Below are 26,438 nucleotides of genomic sequence, written 5' to 3'. Positions count from 1 at the left end.
CTTTTTTATTTTCTCTCATATTTTTAATGTGCTGTTATTTGTTGTTGTAAACTACTCTGGAATCTTAAGAGGTAAGGAAGCACAGAAATCTATTTTAACAAAACAGCCAGCAAAGAGGGCAGCTGACGCATCTCCACATGGAAGCTATTCCAAAGCCATGGTGCTCTCTTGTGCTCGTAACGTCCCAAATAATGGCACAGAGAACTCTGCAAGGCAGATCTCAGGCAATTCTATACTGAAGCAGTCAGTCCTTTGTGTCTTTCCTACAATTTACAGCTTTAAAGACTAGCACTTTAATTAAAACCTAGAAACAAGCAAGTATCAATGAAGTTGGTACAATTAGTCATTTGCTCTGATCTGTGGTCACAACATTGTTGGACCAACTGAAGTTTCCAAGCTGTTTTAAAGGCAGTCCCAGGAAGGGAGCATTGCTACAGTACACCTGAGAGTAACTACAATATGGATAACTAATGCCAACTCCATCTTCTCCAAGAGCGGCTGCAGTTGGTGATTCGACCAACACCAATAAAAAACATTTCTGGCTACCACCATAACCTTAGCATCCAGAGGAAGCATTGGTTCCAGGAGTACCACAAAGCTGTCCACTGCTCCTACAGGCGAGTGCAACACATTCCCAAGTAGGCTGCATATCCCCTCATAGACTGCCTGAGTTACTAAGCAATGGTACCTCCACCTTGTCTAGATTCAGTTTTAGCCTTTTCAATCCTTTCCATTCCAGAATTGACATTAAATATTGCTTAATCACTTCCACTCCCCCTGTGACAGCAGAAGAAAGGAATAAGAAGCACAATTTTACATCATCACCCCACCCATCCAGATGACCTCTCCCAGTGTTTTTATATATAGCAGGGGTGCAGAACACTGGGAGGCAAGCTAGTTACATTTTTAAGAAAATCAGCTAGATACTTTTATGGACCTAACTGGAAGGATGTTTTTTTCCTTAAAGCTGCATGGCCCCTATGAAAAGCTCATTTCATGAGTAAGCCTAAGGAACTTTTATAATTCTCACATCATCTTGGTGCCATAGTCCTCATGTTCTGTGAAGATGACAGGCCCAGGCTCTAGGCATCACTGGAGAACTTCACACAGGTATTACAGCCCAAAGTTGTTACTCACAAGCATTGAACTGTTATTGCATTTTAAAGGTGGAACACCAAAAGCAAAAACAATAAGGTGGAGTGACATGTTATGTACCAGAATTCAAAGTCTATTATTTAAATTATTTTGAAACAGTACATAAAATGCTTAAAAAAATTATTAAAGACACCCATTCTTGTTCATTATACCTCCAAATTCTGCTCCCCAGGAACCCACTTGAAACAATGATACTTACTGATTTCCATGTAGTTACATTTTTTTCTACGAAGGTGAAAATTCTGTCACATTGATCCAGAGGAAGGCAATCCAAAACATCTCCCAAAAGCACAAAAGGTGTTGATGCAGTGCAGATACCTTCATGGGACAGAATATGCTCATATTTAAGTAATTCATTAAAGAACATACAAGAGGCATTTTTCAAGAGACTTGCAACTGTCTTTTTAAAATACTTTTAATTCTACAGAGTCTACAGATTCTAAGTGGAGTCTTGAGATACAGAGAGTAGCTCAGTTCAGAGAACACATTAGTCAACGGTGGTTTTAGAACTCCACGGTGGAGTTTTTACACCACTGTTGAGAAACATGTTGTCTAATGGGAAAACTCCACGTAGAATATCCACGCTGTGCAGAGGAGAGTTCCTGTTGTGTTGTGTGGCGGGCTCCATGGAGTTTTCTCATGCGTTGAGTTGACTTTTCCCACTGGCTACAGAGTTCTCTGGCAAGAGTGGCGAAAGGAGGGAGTGCCATTCTAGGAGAGCTGCCACAACTCGTGGGGGATTATTTTTCCACAGCAATCGCTGATGGGATACCATCAGGAGCACCGGGGGAGGAGAAAGGGCAGAGGAACTGTCACTCAAATGCCTCACTGAATTTTACTCAACTCCATGGTGGCCCATAGTCACACAACAGTGGAGTTAGAACTTTTTGGGTTGGGAGTACCCCCTAAACACTCAACCATTTGAGTGGAGTTTTCACACTGCATTAACTAACGTGTTGTCTAACGTGTATTTTAGACCAGGTAAGCCAAAACTACTATTGTAAATTTGGCAATAATTTTCATTAGGTTATAAGCTTTGCTTGGTAAGACCAAAAGCGGTATTTGCACTATTATCCTACACACACTTACTTACTAAGGAGTAAGCCTCACTGAATTTAGGAAGACCATCCTTTGACAGTGACAAACTTTTACAAGTTCCCTTTTCAGTCAATTCAGTCAGGTAAAAAAGAAAAGTAAGTAAAAATGACTACTCACAGATGCACACAATTATCTTCCCTGCAACCCCCATCCCAAAAGAAAATAAATACCCACAACCAATGTCCACATCTAGAAACTATGGCAGCTGTGCTATGAAAAGAACCTCAGTTAAAACATAAGGAAATGTTGCAAAATGGACTAATTTAGGGGGTCACTTAAATATAACAAGGACATTCCATTGTTTTATTACAGTTTTATTTTAGATTATTATAAACCACCTGTAAATTGTGTAATACAGGCAGGATATATATGTATTCATTGCAATAATATTGATACAAAGCATACTAGACCAGTTAGGAAAAGGAACTAAAGTTGTCTGCAGCTGTTAAGACATTAGAGGAAAGTGAACAAAGGAGAAATGTGAATTGCACATTGAGAAGGATTCAAACTGTCCTGCACTCACCTTCTGTGACCCCACTAATAACAAGAGAGATGATAGCCAGGACATTTTCACAGGAAGCTTTATCTATCTAAAGAAATGTAATGCAAGGTAGATTATTAACTGTATAGAATGGAAACACTGGTTTAATTAGGAAAAATGCCATTAAAAGCGATGAATGATGATCACAGAAAAGCCAGAGAAACATTTAAGTCATTACTTATTTTCAATTAAGAATTAAAAACATATTCACCAATCTACAGCCACACAATTCACCGCTCTAAACAGTCAGATCCTAAGTCGTGCTGCACCATATTTTGTATGGAGCATATCAACAGTCATGCAAACACATTGTCAAGAAAAATAAGTGTGCATCATGTGCCACTCACATGAAGGGCTAAAGTATGTAGAAAGGGGCTGCAGCACCACATCCTCACCCGTTAACACACAGCTCTTCTCAGTACCGCCTCTGCCATCCATGTGAAGTGAGGAGAGAAAGTAGCTGCATACAGTGATCGACTTCTGTGTGGAGGCTTTGCCTTGTCCTGAAATGTGTACAATGAGGCTATCTGGCCTCATCATCGGCCAGGGGAGGCTGCCTCCCTGCCTACCAGGAAAAACATCATGGCAAGGGGAGACCAACCTGGGCCCTTACATCAGCAAGAAAAGGAGCAGTTGCAGGGACATTGCTTTGCCCGTCTCTTCCAGAAATATTATCTATTGCAACCTAGACCAAACAGGTCCCCATTCACTGGCCAGAGATGCTGCTACTGTTCCAAGCCTTGTTTTCCTCTTCCCTATCCACTGCTTTTTCCTTCTGTATTATTTCTATTAGATTGTGATTGGGCAGGGATTGTCTTATATTTCAGTATCTATACTGTGCTTAGACAATCATAGGCAATTTGTAAAATCATCATCATTTTGTTAAGCTGGTAAAAGAGCTTAGACAAAATAGATGAGGACAGGATTTAAAGCTCACTAGTAACAATAAAACTGTAGACTTCGTCTTGTTGTTGTTAAAAAGGAGACCACTTTCTTAAAGTATTGATGTTTCAAGTAACCTAGTGACTTCCCTTAGTGGTAATTTATTTCCTAGTATATCAGATGTAATGGATATTCATTTTTTTTACATAGAATGAAAGCAATGATTACGTTTCACCTTCAATTGATATTCACAAGTAGGGTAACAACAAGTACTCACAATTTCTTCTTCTAGAACAACTCTGAAAGCTTGATCCAAGGTCAACTTTTTTTCATTTTCACTACAAATGGACAAAAGTGTTAGACTATTTCACCAAAGGCTTTCCTATCAATAAAATTCAATCTCTCATATACAATTTGTTACCTTCCAGGTATCTGGCTGAACGCACTCATTAAAGGTTTAATGGTTTTGTTCTTGAGGGCATCTCGAGTAGAGTTCTGAGAAGATAACAGAGTAAAAACAACACCTAACTCAATAGCAGTGCTATTAAAATATTATTTCTATTTATTAGTGTTTGCACATTTTAAAAAATCTTTAACAATTTAAATTTATATCCCACCTTTCTTCCATGACAAAATTCAAGACCGTATACATTTGGTTTCCAGGCAAAACCAGACTGCCTACTTAGTTTCAGCAGGGATGATGCAGAGTATACCTTCAAATCATGTCCTGGATCGAATGAAGTCCTATATGTTCCTCAAATGACTTCAAATTTAATTCAGTTCAATTTACCTCCATTGTCATTTGCTTAAGCAGATGTAAATTTTCGTAAAATAAATGGGACTTCCCAAAAATGTGCTTGAGATCAGGGCACTCATCTGGTTTGTTAAAGAAATCCAACATTTATTTGATACACATTCTGTGTACCACAGAACAGCCTAAATCATAACTATATTCATCTAACCAGATTCATGCTATATCTTCAAAACATTGGTGCAAATTATAACATAGTATCTTTAGTAGAAGAGGCATCTTCACTTTAGAAAAATATACACTCAGACGATGAAGGCTTCTTACAACAATACATTCTGCTTTAGAATACTTGTCAAGTTGTTTAATATATTCCACATGAAAATAGGTATAATATAGCCAATAAGAAATGTACATTACAGGATGGGATCGGATTTTTTTTAATAATAAATATATGGACAAAAAGTTACAGCTTGCTCCAGTTTTCCATAAAATATTTTAACTTATTCAGCATACCCACTTACTGCTGTCATTGTACCATGTTCAAATTGCCTATAGGAGTGGTGGCCAAAGATTTTAGCCTAGTGTAAGAACATCATGAGCATTATTTGCACAAACCACTGAGTGGCTTTACCTACTCACCCAGAGAGGAAGCCACATTACAGCTCCAGAGAGGTGGATAGGAAAGATAGCTGGCTTCCCTCTATCCCTGCTTTCCCCAACTTGGTGCCCTCCAGATGTTTTGGACTACAACATCCAGCATTTCTGACCATTGGCCATGCTAGCTGTAACTGATGGGAAGTCCAAATTATACGGACGGCACCACATTGGGAAAATCTGCTCTATACTATAGCTAGGTCCATCCTGCTTCTGACTAGGAATTCCATGTACTCCTACTTCTTGTGCTACTTTTAGCCCTTGCGCTAGTGTTGCCAAATATGGCCAAGGTGCCATTTCTGATTTCAAACTGGTGTATGTCTTGGATGTTTACCAGGCAAACAAAAACTGTTTTACAACTTTAAGCTGCATTTTTCTGCAGTTTTCAAAGGCTGAAGCACTTTCAAAGTGCTTCAAAGGCACTGACCTCTTTATGAAGCAAGAACATGTTTTGTAAGACTGTTCATTTTCACTCGTTTCCTAGGGACATAATAAAGTCTCCCAATCTATTTCTGGCTTTCTCTTTTTATTTATGTAAAGGACACTAAAGAAGGAATTAATGCACAGAAACTTAACAATAGAGGAAATTAAATTTGGAATAGTCTCTTCAGTCCCCACAAAAAAAAAATCTCTTAGCCCTATTCTAACTGCAACAGTGCTTTAGAAACAAGTGTATTTACAGAGAAAAAGCTATAACTTAGCTGAAGACAAGTATCTCTAGAACCTCTGCCTCAGAATCTGTGCATTTTGTATTTAATCTGTTTGCTACTATAAGATGCTTGTCTTTAGGCATTTCCCCAAGGCAAAAAAAGAAAGGGAAAAAAGGGGGGGGGGGAGAAAAACAGGAACTGCCCTTAAAACACAATCTTAACCCTAGTATCTCGGAAGAAATGGTTCATATCACAAAAACCACACCTATTTTGTTGTTGTTGTTGAAATCTTAGCAGTTATTATACCTGTAAATCTCTTTCATGTCCGATAAAAAAAAAAAAAGGTTATAGCTGTCTTTTCAATTTCCCATGATAACCAACTAATTCAATGCCCAAGTTGAAGCAGCCAGCCTATCAAAAAGACCAAGCTAAATTGGGCTGTTTTCTGAAACACCACATGGGCTGTTTTCTGAAACACCGCATCAGGGAAAGAGTCAAATATTGTGGTTATTGCACACCTCTAGTTATCAATGAGGAATGAGAACTCCAGTTACGTATAGCCATGCATGAAACAGTCCATAGATTAAAGTTTTCATAAAAATTCCTTTCATTAATTCTTTAGTAAAGCTTGCTCACTTCTTGGCTAGTCCTGATAAAGTTATTATCCAAATGTTAACTTTTCTAACAGACCAACATGGCTACATGTTGATCATCATTTCCTTGGTGGAAAGGCAGGGTACAAATCAAATCAAAAGATAAATACACTTGTCATTCATTAGAGATTAATCCACCTTCCCCAACCTTGTGCCCTCCAGATTCACTGGACTGCAGTTCTCAATGCCATTGCCCATACTCTCTGGGAATTATGTGAACTGCAGTCCAACACATCTGGAAGGCACTAGACTGAAAACTAAGGCCAGAAGCCTTAGGTAAATGGGAGTAACTTCCACTAAAAGTTAGGTAAATGGGAGTAACTTCCACTAATCCTAAGGACGTTTATTTAGAGCAAACCTCACTGAACGAAGTGGGCCTTACTTCCGAGTAAACATACAGAAGATTGTGCTTTAAGTGGCTTGGGGGTTCAAGATTCAGACTGTTAGCCCCTGTATGTCTTTGTCCCCTCGCAGAGCAGCCCGCCAGACCAGCAAAAGCGCGTCGAAACGTCAGCCGGGTTGAACCCGGGGGTGGCTGGAGTGGGTGGCGGGGTGGGGAGTCAGAAGCACGAGCTCAGAAGAGACAAGCGGCACGGCGCCTCGCGTTTTACCCGACGTTCAAGCGGGCGCCGGCGTGTCGCCCCCGCTCACCGTGAAACGTAACCGCGCCTCAGGCAAGCTGAACAGCGGCGGCGGCGACATTGTTCTCCTCCTGATAGACTCCTCGAGCGACCGGTGGCCCGCACTGATGACGGCATCCCTCAGCGCTCGGAGTGGGTTCCAGCGGCAGCACGAGCGCCCCCTTCCGTCCCGCCCTGCGTCGTGTCAGAGCTTGCTGCGCTCTGGCGAGTTGAAGGAGGCGGAACCTTCTCCTGGGCTTGATGAGTGGGGAGATCATTATCCTCCATAATGCCAGAGTAATTTTGGAGAATGTTATTTAAGGCTTATTTTCTTTAAGTTTTATTTTCTTTTAAGAGTGACCAGTCCTAAGCTGCTTCATATGACTGCTCATATTAATAATAAAAATGGCAAACACAAGCAAGGCTTCCCCCTTCCTCTACAACTAACTATACTCCACAACTAACTATACGCCTCCTTTCCAGTTTGTTGTTTATTCGTTCAGTCGTTTCCGACTCTTCGTGACTTCATGGACCAGCCCACGCCAGAGATTTCTGTCGGCCGTTGCCATCCCTAGCTCCCCCAAGGTCAAGTCTGTCACCTCCAGAATATCATCCATCCATCTTGCCCTTGGTCGGCCCCTCTTCCTTTTGCCTTCCACTTTCCCTAGCATCAGCCTCTTCTCCAGGGTATCCAGTCTTCTCATTATGTGGCCAAAGTACTTCAGTTTTGCCTTTAACACCATTCCCTCAAGTGAGCAGTCTGGCTTTATTTCCTGGAGTGGTTTGATCTTCTTGCAGTCCAAGGCACTCTCAGAATTTTCCTCCAACACCACAGTTCAAAAGCATCTATCTTCCTTCGCTCAGCTTTCCTTATGGTCCAGCTCTCGCAGCCATAGGTTACTACGGAGAATACCATTGCTTTAAATATTCGGACCTTTGTTGTCAGTGTGGTGTCTCTGCTCTTAACTATTTTACCAAGATTTGTCATTGCCCTCCTAAGAAGTAAACGTCTTCTGATTTCCTGGCTGCAGTCAGCGTCTGCAGTAATCTTTGCGCCCAGAAATACAAAGTCTGTAACTGTCTCCACGTTTTCTCCCTCTATTTGCCAGTTATCAATCCAGCTGGTTGCCATAATCTTGGTTTTTTTGAGGTTTAACTGCAACTCAGCTTTTGCACTTTCTTCTTTCACCTTTGTCATAAGGCTCCTCAGCTCCTCCTCGCTTTCAGCCATCAAAGTGGTGTCATCTGCATATCTGAGATTGTTAATGTTTCTTCCTGCGATGTGTTCTGCATACAAGTTGAATAGGTAAGGTGAGAGTATACAGCCCTGCCATACTCCTTTCCCAGTCCTCCTCTTCTTTTGTAGCAGGCAAGCATGCCCACAGGAGGATCCCTGATGGATCACTATTTTTGCAGAATCAAGATACTGCAAGCACAGTTCTAAGGGCAAAATCACTCAAAGAATGAATTTTTTACTCCCTCACTCCCATACAAAGGAAAGCATAGTTTGGATATCATGGGAGGGGGAATTTCATACAAACAGGATAGAGCACGCAAGTCAGATGAAGCATATTATGCACAGGGAACAAGGAATAAAATATTAAAGAATATAGCAAATATTTTCAACTATGTGATAACCTACAGATATATGGGTATGGTTTGTTTGTTTGCTTGCTTGCTTGTTTTTAATCTTGGGGCAGTATCCAATGCTGGAAATCTACTTCCACTAAACACAATGAGCTAGTAAAAACAAATGCTGGCAGAATGGGGAGCTAGCTCAATCCCGAAAACTAGCCCAAATGAGCACTTCTGGAATGGGACCACTCAGCAGAGCTCCCTCCACTGACTTGTGTCATTCCAGAAGTGCTCACTTGGGCTAGCACTAACTCCCAGTTATGCTACCCTGTTTCCCCGAAAGTAAGACATCCCCCCAAAATAAGACCTACTTCCAGTTTTGCCTCTCGCTGTAATATAAGGCATCCCCCCGAAAATAAGACCTTTTTTTTTGTTCAACAATAAATGTGTACCATATTCTTCTTCATGGAAAAATAAGACATCCCCTGAAAATAAGACCTAGCGCATCTTTGGGAACAAAAATTAATATAAGACACTGTCTTATTTTCGGGGAAACACAGTAGTATTTGTTTCTGCTAACGCTTTAGATACTCTCCATAGTGTTTGAATGACAATATTTGTTTGTTTAAAATGAATAAAAAGGGGACGGTGTAAAAGACGGAACAGGCCGGAACGACCACATTATATTGAAAAACCATACCAGAAACAGTGGCATGTGTTAGCAACACTTGGGAACAATATTTTAGGACTAAAACCATTGCAATATTATATCACTATTAACCCCAGAACTCCCAAAACAACATCCGGAACAGAATGGGATGGCCGGAACGGCCACTTCTGAACGAGCAATATCAACCAAACTCACCAGTCACGCATAACTCCATGGCAGGGATGCAATAAGCCACAAAACGTGCAAAGAAACTGCGTTCAGATACCTGTTCCGCGCATAGCGCATATTGCGCAAAACGGGCAGGGACAGCAGCTTCCCAATGAGGTAAGTCAACCAAACTCACCAGACGCACATGACTAGATGGGATAGATGTAAAAAGTTCCAAATGTTGCCCCGAAACCACATTTAGATACCTGTTCCGGGCAAAAGCCTGTATTGCGCAAAACGGGCCGTAACGGCAGCTTCCCAATGAGGTAAGTCAACCAAACTCACCAGACGCACATGACAAGGTGGGACAAATATAAAAGGCTCCAAATGTTGCCCCGAAACCACGTTCTGATACCCGTTCCGGGCCATAGTTCATATTCCCAAAATTAGCTGGCAAAGAAAATTATGTTGCTCTGAAAATTATGTTTTGGGGCAACATTTGGAACTTTTTACATCTGTCCCACCTAGTCATGTGCGTCTGGTGAGTTTGGTTGACTTACCTCATTGGGAAGCTGCCGTTACGGCCCGTTTTGCGCAATACGGGCTTTTGCCCGGAACGGGTATCTGAACGTGGTTTTGGGGCAACATTTGGAACTTTTTACATCTATCCCATCTAGTCATGTGCGTCTGGTGAGTTTGGTTGACTTACCTCTTTGGGAAGCTGCCGTTACGGCCCGTTTTGCGCAATACATACTTTTGCCCGGAACGGGTATCTGAACGTGGTTTCAGGGCAACGTTTGGAGGATTTTACATCTGTCCCACCTAGTTATGTGCATCTGGTGAGTTTGGTTGACTTACCTTATTGAGAAGCTGCCGTTACAGCCCGTTTTGCGCAATACAGACTTTTGCCCGGAACGGGTATCTGAACATAGTTTCGGGGCAACGTTTGGAGGATTTTACATCTGCCCCACCTAGTCAAATGAGTCTGGTGAGTTTGGCTGACTTACCTCATTGGGAAGTTGCAGTTACGGCCCGTTTTACACAATACAGGCTTTTGGCTGGAACGGGTATCAGAACGTAGTTCCGGGGCAACATTTGGAGCATTTTACATCTGTCCCACCTAGTTATGTGCGTCTGGTGAGTTTGGTTGACTTACCTCATTGGGAAGCTGCCGTTACGGCCCATTTTGCGCGATATGGGCTTTTGCCCGGAACGGGTATCTAAACGTGGTTTCGGGGCAACAGTTGGAACTTTTTACATCTATCCCACTTAGTTATGTGCGTCTGGTGAGTTTGGTTGACTGACCTCATTGGGAAGCTGCCGTTACGGCCCGTTTTGTGCAATATGGGCTTCTGCCCGGAACGGGTATCTAAACGTGGTTTCGGGGCAACAGTTGGAACTTTTTACATCTATCCCACTTAGTTATGTGCGTCTGGTGAGTTTGGTTGACTTACCTCATTGGGAAGCTGCCGTTACGGCCCGTTTTGCGCGATACAGGCTTTTGCCCGGAACAGGTATCTGAACGTGATTTGGGGGCAATTTTTGGAGCTTATTATATCAGGCTCACGTAGTAATGTGTGTCTGTTGAGTTTGGTTAACATACCTCACTTGGAAGCTGGTGTCCCAGCCCATCTTGCGCAATATGCGCTATGCGGGGAAAGGGTATTGGAATGCAGTTTCTTTGCACTTTTTGTGGCTTATTGCATCCCTGCCATGGAATTATGCGTGACTGGTGAGTTTGGTTGATATTGCTCGTTCAGAAGTGGCCGTTCCGGCCATCCCATTCTGTTCCGGATGTTGTTTTGGGAGTTCTGGGGTTAATAGTGATATAATATTGCAATGGTTTTAGTCCTAAAATATTGTTCCGAAGTGTTGCTAACACATGCCACTGTTTTTGGTATGGTTTTTTAATATAATGGTGTCGTTCCAGCCTGTTCCATTCCGGCTTTTACACCGTCCCAATAAAAAGCATTCTGATGTGTGCAGCATCATATTCATGCAATATTAAGTACAAAAGAGTGTGATTCAGATAGAAAGGGCTTGTACAACAAACAAAAGAAAAAAATGTGAACCTAGAGGGGGAAAGGATTCACCCATGGCTGGTAGCTCTGATGTCAGTGGGCAAGTGAATCCGCTTTGGGTTTCAGTCAGAACCAGTCAGAACTCTAAAGGAGGCTATCCAAGGTGCAAAACACCTGAAACCCAGTGCGGAAGGAAGTGGATAATGTTGTCAGGAGAATAGGCAGATCTAGTACTAGGTAGATCTGCTCACATATCACATTAGTTCATGCTTTATTTCTTTTTTAAAAAAAAAACTTATTTACCAACTTTTCAAGAAGTGTTGAAGCTAGTGAGCAAAATAAAACACCATGTTGGTAGAATCCAGAGTTAAATGCAATCTTTCTACATACATTTTCTTGTCTTATAGTTTGTTGGGATATTATTTATTTTTATAAAGCTTCTCATTGAGCTTTTGAGACTTCTCCTCCCCGCCCCCTCCAGTTCATTGGTTCTTGTTGTTGATGGACATTCTGATGGATGTGGGTGCCTTCCCCCATTGCTCTGGTTTTGTTGGTTAAAGTTTAATAAATTAGCGTTTCATTGGCTGGGCACCTGGCACAGCGGACAAAAAAAAGGAGGGAAGTTGAAACAGATGAATAATAGAGCAATGAGAGTGGGCTGAAGCAGCGTCAATCTGTTCGACTGACTCAATGCGCTGGAGGAGAACTGCCCACGTCCTCCTCTTTCATGAGCAAGACTGCCCTTCAACACACATGCCCCCAAGAAGGGACGTTATGCCACATAGCGCAAGGACTGCAATACACGAAGACAGAAGGGCAGTTTTATCCCATGTGGTCAAAAAATGCCACACTTTCCCCGCCCCTGAAAAACATGGAAAATGGAGGGGAAGAGGCGAGATGACTGCAGGTCAGGGTCAATGTCATGTGAGAGTCAAGGGGCAAAATGGTAAACAAGGCAGGACGAATGTGCGATAAAATGCTGGTGCGATGGAGCTCAACTTCTGCAGCATTTCCCTGATAAGCCTTCACCGAATGTTGTAGATACTGTGAGAGTGTGTGTTTAGTGCACATTAAGGCACCGGTGTAGTCAACTTCTCAGTTCTAATATAGTGGATAACTCTAGAGAAAGCCGGTGATATTTTGTTTTGTATGAGCTACAGTGCCTAGTTGTCACCTTGAGTGATTCTGTACAAACCTGTAAGAACATAAGAACCTAAGAAGTGCCATGATGCTGGATCAGACCATGTGTCCATCTAGTCTAGCACTCTGTTCACACTCTGGCCAACCAGCCGTCGACCAGGGACCAACAAAGCAGGACATGATGCAAGAGCAGCCTCCCACCCATGTTCCCCAGCAAACTGGTGCACACAGGCTTACTGCCTCGAATACTGGAGATAGCACACAACCATCGGGGCTAGTAGCCATTGATAGCCTTTGCCCCCAGGAATTTATCCAACCCCCCTTTTAAAGTCATCTAAATTGTAGGCCATCACTACATCTTGTGGTAGTGAGTTCCATAATTTAACTATGCACTGTGTGAATACGCAAGTGAATAAATAATACTGAATATCGAATATGCAAGTGTTATTTTACTGGGACTACTACATAGGTAGATATTTGCATTTCCTTAACTCTCTGAAGAGTGCACTCCTCTCAAATCCCCAGTTTTAAAAACCGCATAGTTTCACCTTTAGGTAAGACCAGTCTGCAGCCGTTGTTTAATAAATAATGTAGCAAATACCGTTATCAATTGAAGAAGAAGAAGAAGAAGAAGAAGAAGAAGAAGAAGAGGAAGAAGACCTTAACAACAACAACAAATCTCTTTATTCCAGATTGCTTTTATGGTCTATTGGGAAAGCTGAATGAAATGTTTCTTATTTCAGTTGACATTGCTGTCCTCAGTGGTGCATGAACAAATTGTAAAGGCCACTGTTTCATAACAACCCTATTTCACCTTGTGTCTCCCACTGCTCTGAAAGAATGGCATTGTGTTAGCCTGATATGACTGGAAACACACACACACACACACACACACACACACACACACACACACCATCCTTTTTGGCTGAACTGCAAATGGCAATTCCTTTAGTTCCTTCTTGCTAAACAGATGTCGCTATGTCTGTCCTCAAATGTTTTAAAGTGTCCAGTTTCACAAGCTGGAAAACAACCAGAAAAGTGGGGAGAAAATGTGGTGAACCAACAAGAACACACTGAAGGCCCAAAATAACCTACCCCAAAATGAATCAAGTACTAATAATAATAAAAAAAGAATGGCAATAATATTAATGTTGAATTGATGCAATAGATTAGATCCAGATGTAATTAAGTCTTGTTGATTTCAATGGGTCTATTCTAAACATGACTAAGGACTCTTCCACATGGAGCTTTTAAGGTACTAGCCCATTCCCTTGTTAGCGGGACTTTTTTTTGGGGGGGGGTTGTTGTTCATTACCCCAGAAGTTCTGGAAATCAGAAGGTCACTTACTCTCAAGCTCTTAAATGGGAGCCAAGTCAGCACCATGCTCCATTTCATGCCTGCCCCTCACCCACTTGTCACCCACCCACCTCATTGCTTTTGGGCTGATCTTAAAAAGTGCCCTTGTGCTGCCCTCCTAAGGAAAGTTTTTCAGGAGGGAAGAGGAGAAGGAGGAAGCAGTAGGTCGGGAAATGGAAGAAGAGGTGGCTGCAGTTGCAGCTGAAGAGGAGAGGGGGGAAATAGGTTGAGGGAAAGGTTTAATTGTCCCCTAGCTAAATGCTGTGATCCCAATCTGAATTGGGGCCACACACTTACAGGAGTGTAAAATACAGGCTTTGGCTACATGATTTTTAAACATTAAATCAGGGTGAAAGAAGCCACAGATCTTCCAGAATTGCACACTTGAGCTTAACTGTTTGGCTTTTGTTTCCATGTATACCAGTGCAAGTTGTTGTTATTCCAGTTGGCTGGTTGAAAAAAAAGAAAAAGAACAGCAACAACAATAGAATGAGTGGATCAAATAAATATTTATGTCCTTTTGGAGAATTGTGTATGAAACATGTTTTGATTTTATTTGCTTTTCCATTTCCTGGCATTAGAACATTTTGTTAAATTTAGTTACTTCTAGCATAGTGGCTGTAACTGGTTATTGGGCCAGTAGGTGTCACAGCTGACTTAGAAAATAAGCCTGTACTGTTTGCCTTCTGTTTTCCAGCTTACATTTGGACTTGATGTGCTGGAGACCCCAATTTGTCACTGCAAGAAGATCAAACAGGTCCATACTCCAGGAAATAAAGCCAGACTGCTCACTTGAGGGAATGGTATTAAAGGCAAAACTGAAGTACTTTGGCCACATAATGAGAAGACAGGATACCCTGGAGAAGAGGCTGATGCTAGGGAAAGTGGAAGGCAAAAGGAAGAGGGGCCGACCAAGGGCAAGATGGATGGATGATATTCTGGAGGTGACAGACTTGACCTTGGGGGAGCTAGGGGTGGCGACAGCCGACAGAAAGCTCTGGCGTGGGCTGGTCCATGAAGTCACGAAGAGTCGGAAGCGACTGAACGAATAAACAACAAAAAGTTATAAACTAGAGATACATTAGTAGGAGTGCCAACATGAATATCTCAATATTTCAAGAATTAGAAAAACAAAGAAACAGAGATATTTTGAGTAGTGTGTGTCTTCTTCTTCTTCTTCTTCTTCTTCTTCTTCTTCTTCTTCTTCTTCTTCTTCTTCTTCTTCTTCTTCTTCTTGTTGTTGTTGTTTTGAAGTATTTTTTGGTATTTACTAATCTTAAGAAATGTCATATGCAAGTTCAGCTGAATAGGTGTTTGCTTTCTCCCATGTTCTACAATGAAATTATTTCTCGTTCTACTGTTCTTCTTATTCCATTTTGTCAAAGTGTGTTTACTTTTCAAATGAAGTAAGGATCTAATTCAGTTAACACAAGCTTGCTAGTCTTTCCATTCAGAGTTTGTTTCATGATTCATTTCCTGTTTCGCTCCACCCACTTCTGAATGATAAACAGGAAAGAACGTTCCTTGGGAAGCAAGTATGTTTTAAACTTGAAGGTACTGCTACAATACATGCTTACATTGGAAATCTTTGTAGGTAAAGGCACTTTTTGAAAAAGTACAATACATTCCTCACAGAGTGCTGCATTGCCAAAGCCACTAAAGAGTGGCTTTAAAAATATATTTTTATTTAGCTTGGCTAAAGACAGATAGGACAGCAGTGCCAGTGAATAAAATGCATTTAGTGCAGAAACTCTACAGATGTGTTCTTTCCAAGGAAAGTGCAAAAACATTCTCAAAACAGAAGTATTTCATTTCATTTTCTTATTCACTGAGCAACGAAGCAAGTTGTATAAAAGGCAACGTGAAGTGGGCTTGCGGCTTTAGTTGTCTGTGGCAAGACTGGTTTTTACCTATTATATCGCCATGCCAATTGTATCTCTTCTTGGAAAATAAGGATCAACCTAGGCTTTTGAAGATTGGCTACTGCTGGGTTACACAATTTGTGATTTACCAAGCCCAACATAGCCCATCATCAGCCATACATGGTGGTCCAGATCTCATATTTTGCTGCCTGCTTAGACAAGCTAATCAAAGAGGGCTTGTGCAAAGACCGGCTAAGTGATTTTTGTTTTTTGAAAAGCCAATAGCTTGACAATATTTGTTTAAAGGCTTGCGCAATAGTGACTTAGTTCATTTTATCTGCTCAAGCTCATAGCAGGTGAGTCTTTTATGTCACTTCTCTGTTTCCTTCCAGCTGCTCTCCCTCCACCCTCTGTTATACAACATAATTCTTGAACCAGGCTCATCCATTTTACACAGGAATCAATTTTAAGTACACCCATTAGACTGGGAAACTTTAATTCATGTAAATCAGACAGACTCTGTACAGACTCTGTACAGCACCATGTACATTGATGGTGCTATATAAATTAATAATAATAATAATAATAATAATAATAATAAAATCCAGTTTCTTTGATTTTGCTTGAGGTGTCCTTGGTAAAGTTAACTATGGAGCTTGGATCATAGATTTTTTTAAAGTACTTGATTATGTTTCCAGTTTGAGCATCCTTCTCATTTTCTATTTTTCTTTTCCAGAAAATGACATTGAACACTAGCTTGTTTTTTCACAACCTCTCCACACACATACAGCCCACACACAACTCATTCTGCTTTGACAGAATTACACATAAGGGAGATCACCTGATTAGTTTAGTTTAAGCAGCTTACTCAGTATTTCCAAAATGGACATGAGACAGACTAGTGCAAAGGAAAGCCTTTTATCTTTAAAGACAATTAGAATATTTGAAACACAAGATACACTTTAGAGACTTGACTTATAGAATCATAGAATCATAGCATAGCAGAGTTGGAAGGGGCCTACAAGGCCATTGTAGCTAGCATCCCTTGTAGCTAGCATCCCACTTACATGTTGATTTGCACAATACAGTCAATATCTTATAAGAAAAAACATCAGCAAGATAAAAATAAATGAGATCTGTTTAAAAAGGAAAGTTAGACTTAAACAACTGTGTGTGTAATAGAGTATTAGACATTTATGGTACTTTAGACGTTTTATATCATCTCTTTTACTGATGGTGATGGTGGTTTTTTTTAGCATTTTATTATTTACATTCTATTAGGATTTTCAAATGTTTTAAAAGTAATATCTCATTGAAACATAATTCCCTCCCATAATTCTGTCCCCTTTGTATCCTTACCCACTCAACTCTCTACCCTAACCCTAGTCCACTCCTACTTCCCAAGCAGGAAGAGAAAGATGAGGCAAGAAAAAGGAATGAGATAGAAAAGAAAAGGTGGAGAAGTGGGAAGAGAAGAGACCTTGCTCATATATAGGTGAAATGACAAGGTTTTGCTCAGTTGCATCAGTTGAGAAGGCTGTGGCCCACAGATGCTTACTATCTTGGAGGAACATGAAGAATCTACTATAACTGTTCATAGGGACCAAAGAGGGGAATAGGGTTTAAAGTGTGTGTGTGTGTGTGTGTGTGTGTGTGTGTGTGTGTGTGTGTAAAGTTATTCTAAAATGTGTTTGACTCTATAGAAAGAAATGACAGATGAAAGTCTAGAACTGTGCTTCAGATGGAATACATCCATTCTCTTGTGAGACATGAAATGCAGGAAGCAAGTAAATCCACTTCCCTGCATGGCCACCAATCTGTTAAAAGCAGCACATTTCTGTCTTTGACACATGAATGCCGACGACAAGAGAGAGGCTCCAGAGTGCTTTACGTGGCATATGTGAAATTGGCCCAGAGGTTATTAGCTAAAGCCACATTCAGTGACAGCCATGGCTGCTTCAGGTCATAACTGCAACTATAAAACATATCAGTAGTCGGGAGATAAGGAAGATAGACTTTATTCTTTTGACAGTGTCCCAACTGCCTGTAGCCTTTTTAGCAGTGTGCACAATACTTCCTCAGTTGTGGAAGATAATATAACCCACCTCTTCAAAATTACCCTTCAGTGGAGTCTCTTATTCCCTGAACAAAACTTTCACATGAAAGAAAAGAAGCGGACAAAGGCCTCTGCTGGATCCTGGTGCCTTCTGTAAATAGAAGGAGCTCTTCCATTCACAGGATAGCTAACCTGGATCCAACCCATCATATTAACATCTATTCCCTGAATAAAACTTTTACTATAAAAGAAAATTTCTCAATACAGAATTGGGATTGACTGGGAGTACATCTTTAAACCTTTTAGTGTACTGTTTAGTTCTATCTTCAGTTGAATTATGCTGTGTGATCTGTCAATATCAGCTTGTCCCCGCCACGGGAATTTCGTTCCCGCTGGAAGAAACTCATAAGATATCTTTCTAATGATTTAGGTCCTCTCAATTCCTGTTTGGTTAAAAGCTACATCTCCCTTTGCGTTTTTGTTCAATTTAATTCTTAGAACCATTGGACTGCTTCTTATGCCTTAATCTTTCTCCCTTTGTGTATTACACTATTAACACAAATGCATGGCTCCTGTAAGGTCTTCAAGTAATAAGCTATACTGGTTGTGTTTTAAAACATATTGGTCATGCTTTGATATTTGACCTTTTATAATATGGACTATTTGAACTGAACTGTACCGGCTCTCTGATTTACAGTAACATCTTGAAAATCAAACTATGTATTTCTTCCACGTTTGTGTAGTGGGGGATCTATACTACTGCTTTAAAGCGCTTTAAAGCGCTTTATAACAGTTTTGACAACTGTTGGGACCCAGGACACACTGCATATACAGGTTTCAAAACGTTTTCAAAGCGCTTTAAAAGCAATAGTGTAGATCCCCCCCTGGTCAGAGGAAACTGGGCCCCAGCCAAAGGTTGATTATAAATTAGTAGATTTTTTTTTCACACAGAGGCAAAATGATCTACAGACCCTAATACTGAACAAATTGGATCTCGATGAAAGAGACAACCCAGTGCTATTGTGGAACAAAAATTCAAACAAATTGTAAACACAGCCAATGAATAAAAGTGCTGGCTTCCTGGAAAGAGACTCTCTGTACATTTTTGGTTGCTTTTGGAGCCACTAACTCCCCATTATGCTAGCAGTAGTTTCCACTGGCACATAGGCAGCATTGAATACTGCCCATTGAGTGCTACAAAATGTTTGAGGGACAGCTGATGAATCAATGGATACCAACCAGCCATTGTGAGGTGGCCTGTTAACTATCATTCATAACCCCAATCATTCCAGAAATCGTGAGATACAGAAAGGCAGAGTTTCAGAACTGATATGACTTTAGTTTATTAAGACATTCCACAAGTAGGCAAATGTTTTGGACCCGTGGACACATTTGGCAGTTTGATAAACTGTCCTGGGTACCATCACAAAATAGATGCTCTTCAGATGGAAACATCAATCTGCAGCCACCTGGCATCTTCATTTCCTAAGAATGTCTCTGAGTCCACATGTAGCCCAGAGGCATTTATGGGAAATGATAACAGAGCACCTACGGGCCCTCACTTTGCTTTGAAGCAATCCCAGCTGCCAGTAAGAAATTTCAGTCTCTTTCAGGACCCAGTTTCAGGCTCTAGCATGTCTGGTTAAAAGAGGGATACAGACCCTCTTGCTTGTGGTCTTTTTTCTGGGGGCAAAGAAGGCCAGGCTAAGGCAGGAAGCTGCTGAGTTTTTCAGTCTTGCTTCCTCCTGAGGCATGTCCTGCTTACTTGTGGGTAGACATGATGGTCATGCTTACTTCTGAGTAGAAATGCTATTTGAAAGTGCTGTGGAGTGATTTAGTCCTGCTTCCTTCTCAGCCTTGTCCTGCAGAAGCTTGTCCTACTTGTTTCTGAGTAGACATACGGAGACTGGGTATTTGGGATACTATTTGAAAATACACGCCTTTCCCCTGTGAACAGAGGCACTCAAACAGAGAAATGGTAAGGAACAGCAAGGTATGCATTGCCTTATTGTAGAATTTAAAGGAACGGTTAAATTACTACTGACTATTCAGTGGCTATCAGATGCATTTGGATACTCCAGAGATATTTAAAAGAATGTTTAAGATTGAAATAATCAGTGCTGAGATCCTTAAGACATCACTGACAATTTCCAGAACCCCATCAAACAGACAGGATTGTAGCCTCTTCATCAGGTAGAATTGATGGAAGGCATTTCGGATACAACAGTGGCTCCAGAAATATTACAAGGCTGCAAACAAGGAGGAGAAAGGTGAAGTCCATCAACAATGTATTTCCTCACTAGGGTGTTTCCCTGTGGTCACATGGTTTACTGATCATCATTGCTTCATTTAGCTTCATTGCATCCAGTCTCCTCCCATGGTCAGACACTGGGCAAGGACCCACACCACAGGATCTGGCTCAGGTTAAAGAGAGAGGTATAGCTGAGTGACATCAGTACACAGCAGCCCCAAAGGCAATGCCTCCAAATTATGTTTGGAAGGGAAAAGATGCATCCTTCAGACACCACAGGAAAGGTCATTAGGAGATAATGAGCAACTGCCCATCCTACCCTTTGGGACCTTCCATTTAGAAATATGCAGAACTACCCAAATATAGTTGACATCAGTTGCCCTGTGGGAAGGAGGAAGGAGTGAGCGAGACAGAAGCAGGCAAAGGGAACATCAGGACTTGCTCCAGTTGGACGGACTGCCCACAGGGATCAACTGCCCTATGGGAAGGAGCATCAGATGCTGGCTCAAGCGGAGCTGGTTGTGGTATTCAGTTTGTTGTTCTTGTTGTACAGCGGTTCTCAACCTGTGGGTCGGGACCCCTTTGGGGGTCAAATGACCCTTTCACAGGGGTCGCCTAAGACCATCGGAAAACACATATTTCCGATGGTCTTCGGAAACTGTATTGACTGAACTATGTCATGTATCATCTTTTGTATTATTAAAGCTATTGTTATGTATTATTTTCATTAGCAAACCATCCCATGACAATGGATCGTGTAGAGAAGAACGAAAATAATGTTATGGTTGGGGGTCACCACAACATGAGGAACTGTATTAAAGGGTCGCGGCATTAGGAAGGTTGAGAACCACTGTTGTTGTATCTGTTTATAAATATTGTATGTGGCTTTGAGGACTCTAGTCAAAAAGAGGGATATACACCTAGCAAATAAATAAATAAACAAACAAATAAAGGTGGTCTTGCAGACTCCAGGAAAATGTTGTAGTCTTATTAGCAGTACTTCGTGATCAACCATACTCACGGCTGCAGAAAAGTCTAAAAGCATAAGTCGGGTTCTATAGCTCCTATCAGTCTCTAGATGGAAATTATTGATCAGGTACAGTCTGAAAGCCTGGTAGAGTTCTAAGAAGCAGATGGTATTTTGATGAGTTTGACATTGCTGGGAAGCCTCAGTCACTTGCACAATAACCTCCTCCAAAACAGGAAGATGAGAGATGTGGCAATAACTGGCTGGAGAATATACTTCAATGTTAGATAGTCCTATATTAGATTATTATTGGCATGCAAGCAAATTGCAGTTTACACAATCATTACACAAATGGAAGTTTTTGGCAAATAATGAAATTCTGTTTTAAAGAGCCTTCTGCCTTCAAGTTATTTGCGATGCTAATTTGGCAAGCCAAACTAAATGCAAAATTACTAACAGACTTTTGAAATCCTTTAAGTAACTTCCTTTTGGTACATAGGAACAATTATTTAAAAACACATCATTTAGTATAAGTTATTCATGGCCTTCTCAATGGTGCATTCCAGCCACTACAACATAAACAAAAATGAAACAAATAGTTTTCAGTAACTCTGCTATGGAATTTATGTAGTTCATTATGTTTCATTGGTTTCTAAGGCTGATCGCATACTTTAACACCATCCCCTCAAAGAAGAGAAACTTTCATTATGCTTTCAAAACAGTTTTGTGCCATTGTTAATGAGCTCACTTCAATGGAATCATCCAAAATATTGCAACGTTGTACAAAGGCTCATTACTCAGCCTTGGAGGCACAAGCTGACCAGAAACACTGATCTCAGTACAATTGGGGGTGGGGGCTGGAGAAATCTATAGCTCTTCAAGATACAGAGGAAAACACAAGGTTGCTTCTCAAAGTTCATTTGTGTGTGTATTTTAATTTAAACAAACCAAGGTATCTTGGGGAAAAGTTGCCAGTACACAGTCGAGTTAGTATTCTAATTATCCCTGGAAGACTTTTCACCATCTTTAGACTGTGGTATCAATAGGCTTTCAACACTTTTTGCACAAATGTAGCAGCTTGCTGAGGATTAGACTGATGTGTGCTTGAGAGAGGGAGCAATTACATATTTGTGTATACTGTTTAAAATTATGTTCAGAAGTGGCCTGTTTTTATGACCCTCTCAGTACAGAGCAGCCATGGGTTGTATTCAAAGTGTTGTATCCAATATTCTTCTAATTTAAGTCCCATTATTATTATTATTATTATTATTATTATTATTATTATTATTATTTATTTATTTATATAGCACCATCAATGTACATGGTGCTGTACAGATAACACAGTAAATAGCAAGACCCTGCCACATAGGCTTACAATCTAATAAAATTGTAGTAAACAATAAAGAGGGAAGGAGAATGCAAACAGGCACAGGGAAGTGTAAACAGGCACCGGGTAGGGTGAAGCTAACAGTATGGAGTTAGAACAAACTCAATATTTAAAAGCGATAGGGAAAAGAAAAGTTTTTAGCTGAGTTTTAAAAGCTGTGATTGAGTTTGTAGTTCTCAAGTGTTCTGGAAGAGCGTTCCAGGCGTAAGGGGCAGCAGAAGAAAAAGGACGAAGCCGAGTAAGGGAAGTGGAGGTCCTGGGGCAGGCGAGAAGCATGGCATCAGAGGAGCGGAGAGCACGAGCGGGGCATTAGTGTGAGATGAGAGAGGAGAGATAGGAAGGAGCTAGACCGTGAAGAGCTTTGAAGGTCAGCAGGAGAAGTTTATATTGGATTCTGGAGTGAATTGGAAGCCAATGAAGAGATTTCAGAAGTGGAGTGACATGGTCAGAGCGGCGGGCCAAGAAGATGATCTTAGCGGCAGAGTGGAGGACAGAGACCAGCGGACTGATGTGAGACGAAGGAAGGCCAGAGAGAAGAAGGTTGCAGTAGTCCAACCGAGAGATAACCAGTGCGTGAACGAGAGTCTTGGCAGAAGAGACAGACAAAAATGGTCGAATCCTGGCAATATTATACAGGAAGAAGCGACAGGATTTAGCTACTGCCTCGATATGAGGAGTAAAGGAGAGCGAGGAATCAAATATAAAGCCAAGACTACGAGCTTCCTTGACCGGAGTAAGCGTGACATCGTTGACAGTAAGAGAGAATGAGAGGTGAGGAGAAGGTTTAGGAGGAAAAACAAGCAGTTCAGTTTTTCCCATATTAAGTTTCAAACAACGATGAAGCAGCCAGGCTGAGATATCTGAAAGACATGCCGAGATACGATCGTGAACATCAGGAGAAAGTTCCGGAGATGAGAGATATAATTGTGTATCGTCGGCATACAGGTGATATTGGAGGCCATGAGATTGAATAAGCTTACCCAAGGGCAGCATGTATAAAGAAAACAACAACGGGCCAAGCACCGAGCCTTGCGGAACCCCTACAGAAAGGGGAAAATTTCATTAATTTCAATGAGTCTACTCTAAGTAGGACTAACAATAGATGCAATCCTATGTTTATTCAGTAACTCCATGCTGGCTTTCTAGAAGTTGCCTGGGCTCACATAGTCATGTGAATGCTGACACCAAGCAGTTGTTGTTTTCCTTATACATGTTGTCCTTGGGCAAGCTTATTCAATCTCATGGCCTCCAATATCATCTGTACGCCGATGATACACAACTATATCTGTCATCTCCGGAACTTTCTCCTGATGTTCACGATCGTATCTCGGCATGTCTTTCAGATATCTCAGCTTGGCTGCTTCATCGTCGCTTGAAGCTTAACATGGCAAAGACTGAATTGCTTGTTTTTCCTCCTAAACCTTCTCCTCATCTCTCATTCTCTCTTACTGTCAATGATGTTACGCTTACTCCGGTCAAGGAAGCTCGTAGCCTTGGCTTTATCTTCGACTCCTCGCTCTCCTTTATTCCTCATATTGAGGCAGTAGCTAAATCTTGTCGATTTTTCCTGTATAATATTGCCAGGATTCGATCATTTTTGTCTGTCTCTTCTGCCAAGACGCTTGTTCATGCACTGGTTATTTCACGGTTGGACTACTGCAACCTTCTTCTCTCTGGCCTTCCTTCTTCTCACATCAGTCCGTTGGTTTCTGTTCACCACTCTGCCGCAAAGATCATCTTCTTGGCTCGCCGCTCCGACCATGTCACTCCGCTTCTGAAATCTCTTCATTGGCTTCCAATTCACTTCAGAATCCAATATAAACTTCTCCTGTTAACCTTCAAAGCTTTTCACGGTCTAGCTCCTTCCTATCTCTCCTCTCTCATCTCACACTATTGCCCCGCTCGTGCTCTTCGCTCCTCTGATGCCATGTTTCTCGCCTGCCCAAGGGCCTCTACTTCCCTTGCTCGGCTTCGTCCATTTTCGTCTGCTGCCCCTTACGCCTGGAACGCTCTTCCAGAACATTTGAGAACTACAAGTTCAACCACAGCTTTTAAAGCTCAACTAAAAACTTTTCTTTTTCCTAAAGCTTTTAAAACTTGATGTTGTGCAGACTTCTACTGTTACTTTCTACTGTTAGTTTTTCCCTACCCTGTGCCTGCTTACCCTACCCTGTACCTGTTTGCATTCTCTTCCCCTCCTTATTGTTTTACTATGATTTTATTAGATTGTAAGCCTATGCGGCAGGGTCTTGCTATTTACTGTTTTACTCTGTACAGCACCATGTACATTGATGGTGCTATATAAATAAATAATAATAATAATAATAATCAGCCTGAATCAGCTCTTAGGCAGACACCACTGCTGCACTTGAGTGACTGGTATGGGATATGAAACCCAATCTGTATGTGACACTGTCATTCACACAACCAGCTCAGGATGTGGCAGTGAAGCCAGAGGTTAGAACTGACTGAATACTACAGCTGCTGAGCACTGAAAGTGTGGTGGCAATAGGCTTGGAGTGTTCAGAAAGTAGGTTGAGTGGATCTATGCAGAGTTTGACTGATGCTGAAGCATTTGGGTGCAGTTTCAGTGTACATCCATCTTGCAGTTTAACCCACATTTCCCACATCACCACAACCCTGCTGGAAGTGGGTGAGCTATTCATACAGACGTGTGGACATTGATCACACGATCACTTCATCATGTGCTCAACTCATCCACTGTCATCTCAACACATTTGTGCCTGTGTGAATTGTCTGCAGTTGAGATGCAGACAAAGCTACATTGCACAGTACAGGTCAGATAGGCATCAGAACATATCTGAAAAGGCACTAATCTCTAAGGTGCTTCCAGACCAAAGGCTCCTTGCAATACCTATCAAAAGATATTGTGGAGCTATTTCGTCTTTTCTTCCTTAACAAGTATATTTTTGCTAAGAAAAATGGGGGGCGAAGTGGTGTGAAGACACAGGAGGATGCAAATGGAAGGCTCCCATAACATTCCATAAATGAGGCAGGGCAATGACACCAAACACATGGTCAGGGAACTCCAGTGCTGTAGTGGAACCAGGGCCGGATCTACACTACTGCTTTAAAGTGCTTTATAACAGTTTTATAGTGCTTTAAAGCAGTTAAAGCGCTTTATAGCAGTTATAAAGCACTTTAAAGCAGTAGTGTAGATCCGGCCCAGGGCTCAGAGGATCAAAGCAACGGGTCCTTTTGATTAGCAGGGATAATGACGTCATTTGCCATCTGTCAGGGCTAACCTGTTCCTTCTGAGCTTGGGTGATCATTGCTGTTTTTTTGCCATCAACAATATAGTTATGAGCTATCCATGATATTGTTATGAGCTATCCATGATATCATGCAAAATATTTTGGGGTGGCCTGGTAATTTAAGACCCATTTGCTTTACAAAAGACCTTCTGGTGCAGAGGAAAACTGCTAGAAGTAGTGTGTTGATATGGATAATTACAGCTGCCTGCATCTGCGCACTCTCCTTGGGGGGTGTAGCTACGGGGACTGTCGTGATGAGCACCTGCACTTCAAAATGTACCATTCCACTGCTGATAAGCACTGCAGGCTTGGCCACAGGGACCATTTTTCAGAGAAAGGACAATTATCCTGGCCGTTGTTTTCTTCCTGACCCAATTAACATTGAATTAAAATATTAAAATGATGCTTTAGTATATAAGTTTTGTGAATTCCATTGCTTGGCATGAGTGGGATGCCCCATGTGACATTTCTCAGGCAGAGTAATAAGAGGCAAAACAAGCCCAGAGAGTATATTGAAAGGCAGGGATGGTTTTGTGAGTAATTTTCAGGAGGGCTAGTTTGGCTTCCTATGCCACAAACATTCATTTTTGCCCTAGAATTGTTTATGTAAACCAGCCAAAACATCCTTGGAATTTACTCTTATTTCAGTTTCACATTGTTTCATTGTTTATCTCGGTTAGCATGATTACAGAGTCCAGAACATAGCAGCCCCCCCAAAAAAAAGAG

At 41.4% G+C, this 26,438-nt stretch overlaps 1 protein-coding gene across 1 annotated transcript in view; it reads right to left on the bottom strand.

Annotated features, from left to right (window-relative positions):
- The window catches only part of THOC1 (THO complex subunit 1), a 31,001-nt gene extending 23,879 nt beyond the window's left edge, over positions 1–7,122 (bottom strand). Inside the window, exons 1-5 of the mRNA XM_063130610.1 lie at positions 7,036–7,122; positions 4,098–4,171; positions 3,954–4,014; positions 2,777–2,843; positions 1,355–1,473 (exon numbers count right to left, since the gene is read on the bottom strand). Coding sequence (XP_062986680.1) covers positions 1,355–1,473; positions 2,777–2,843; positions 3,954–4,014; positions 4,098–4,171; positions 7,036–7,086 — 372 coding nt within the window. The 5' untranslated portion in view covers positions 7,087–7,122. The remainder of the gene's footprint in view (positions 1–1,354; positions 1,474–2,776; positions 2,844–3,953; positions 4,015–4,097; positions 4,172–7,035) is intronic.
- Positions 7,123–26,438: the final 19,316 nt, after the last annotated feature.

Source organism: Elgaria multicarinata, chromosome 7 (genome assembly GCF_023053635.1).
Source record: "Elgaria multicarinata webbii isolate HBS135686 ecotype San Diego chromosome 7, rElgMul1.1.pri, whole genome shotgun sequence".
Classification (NCBI taxonomy): domain Eukaryota; kingdom Metazoa; phylum Chordata; class Lepidosauria; order Squamata; family Anguidae; genus Elgaria; species Elgaria multicarinata.
The sequence above is the reverse complement of the archived record's forward strand: the minus strand, read 5'-3'. Positions and strand labels throughout refer to the sequence as shown.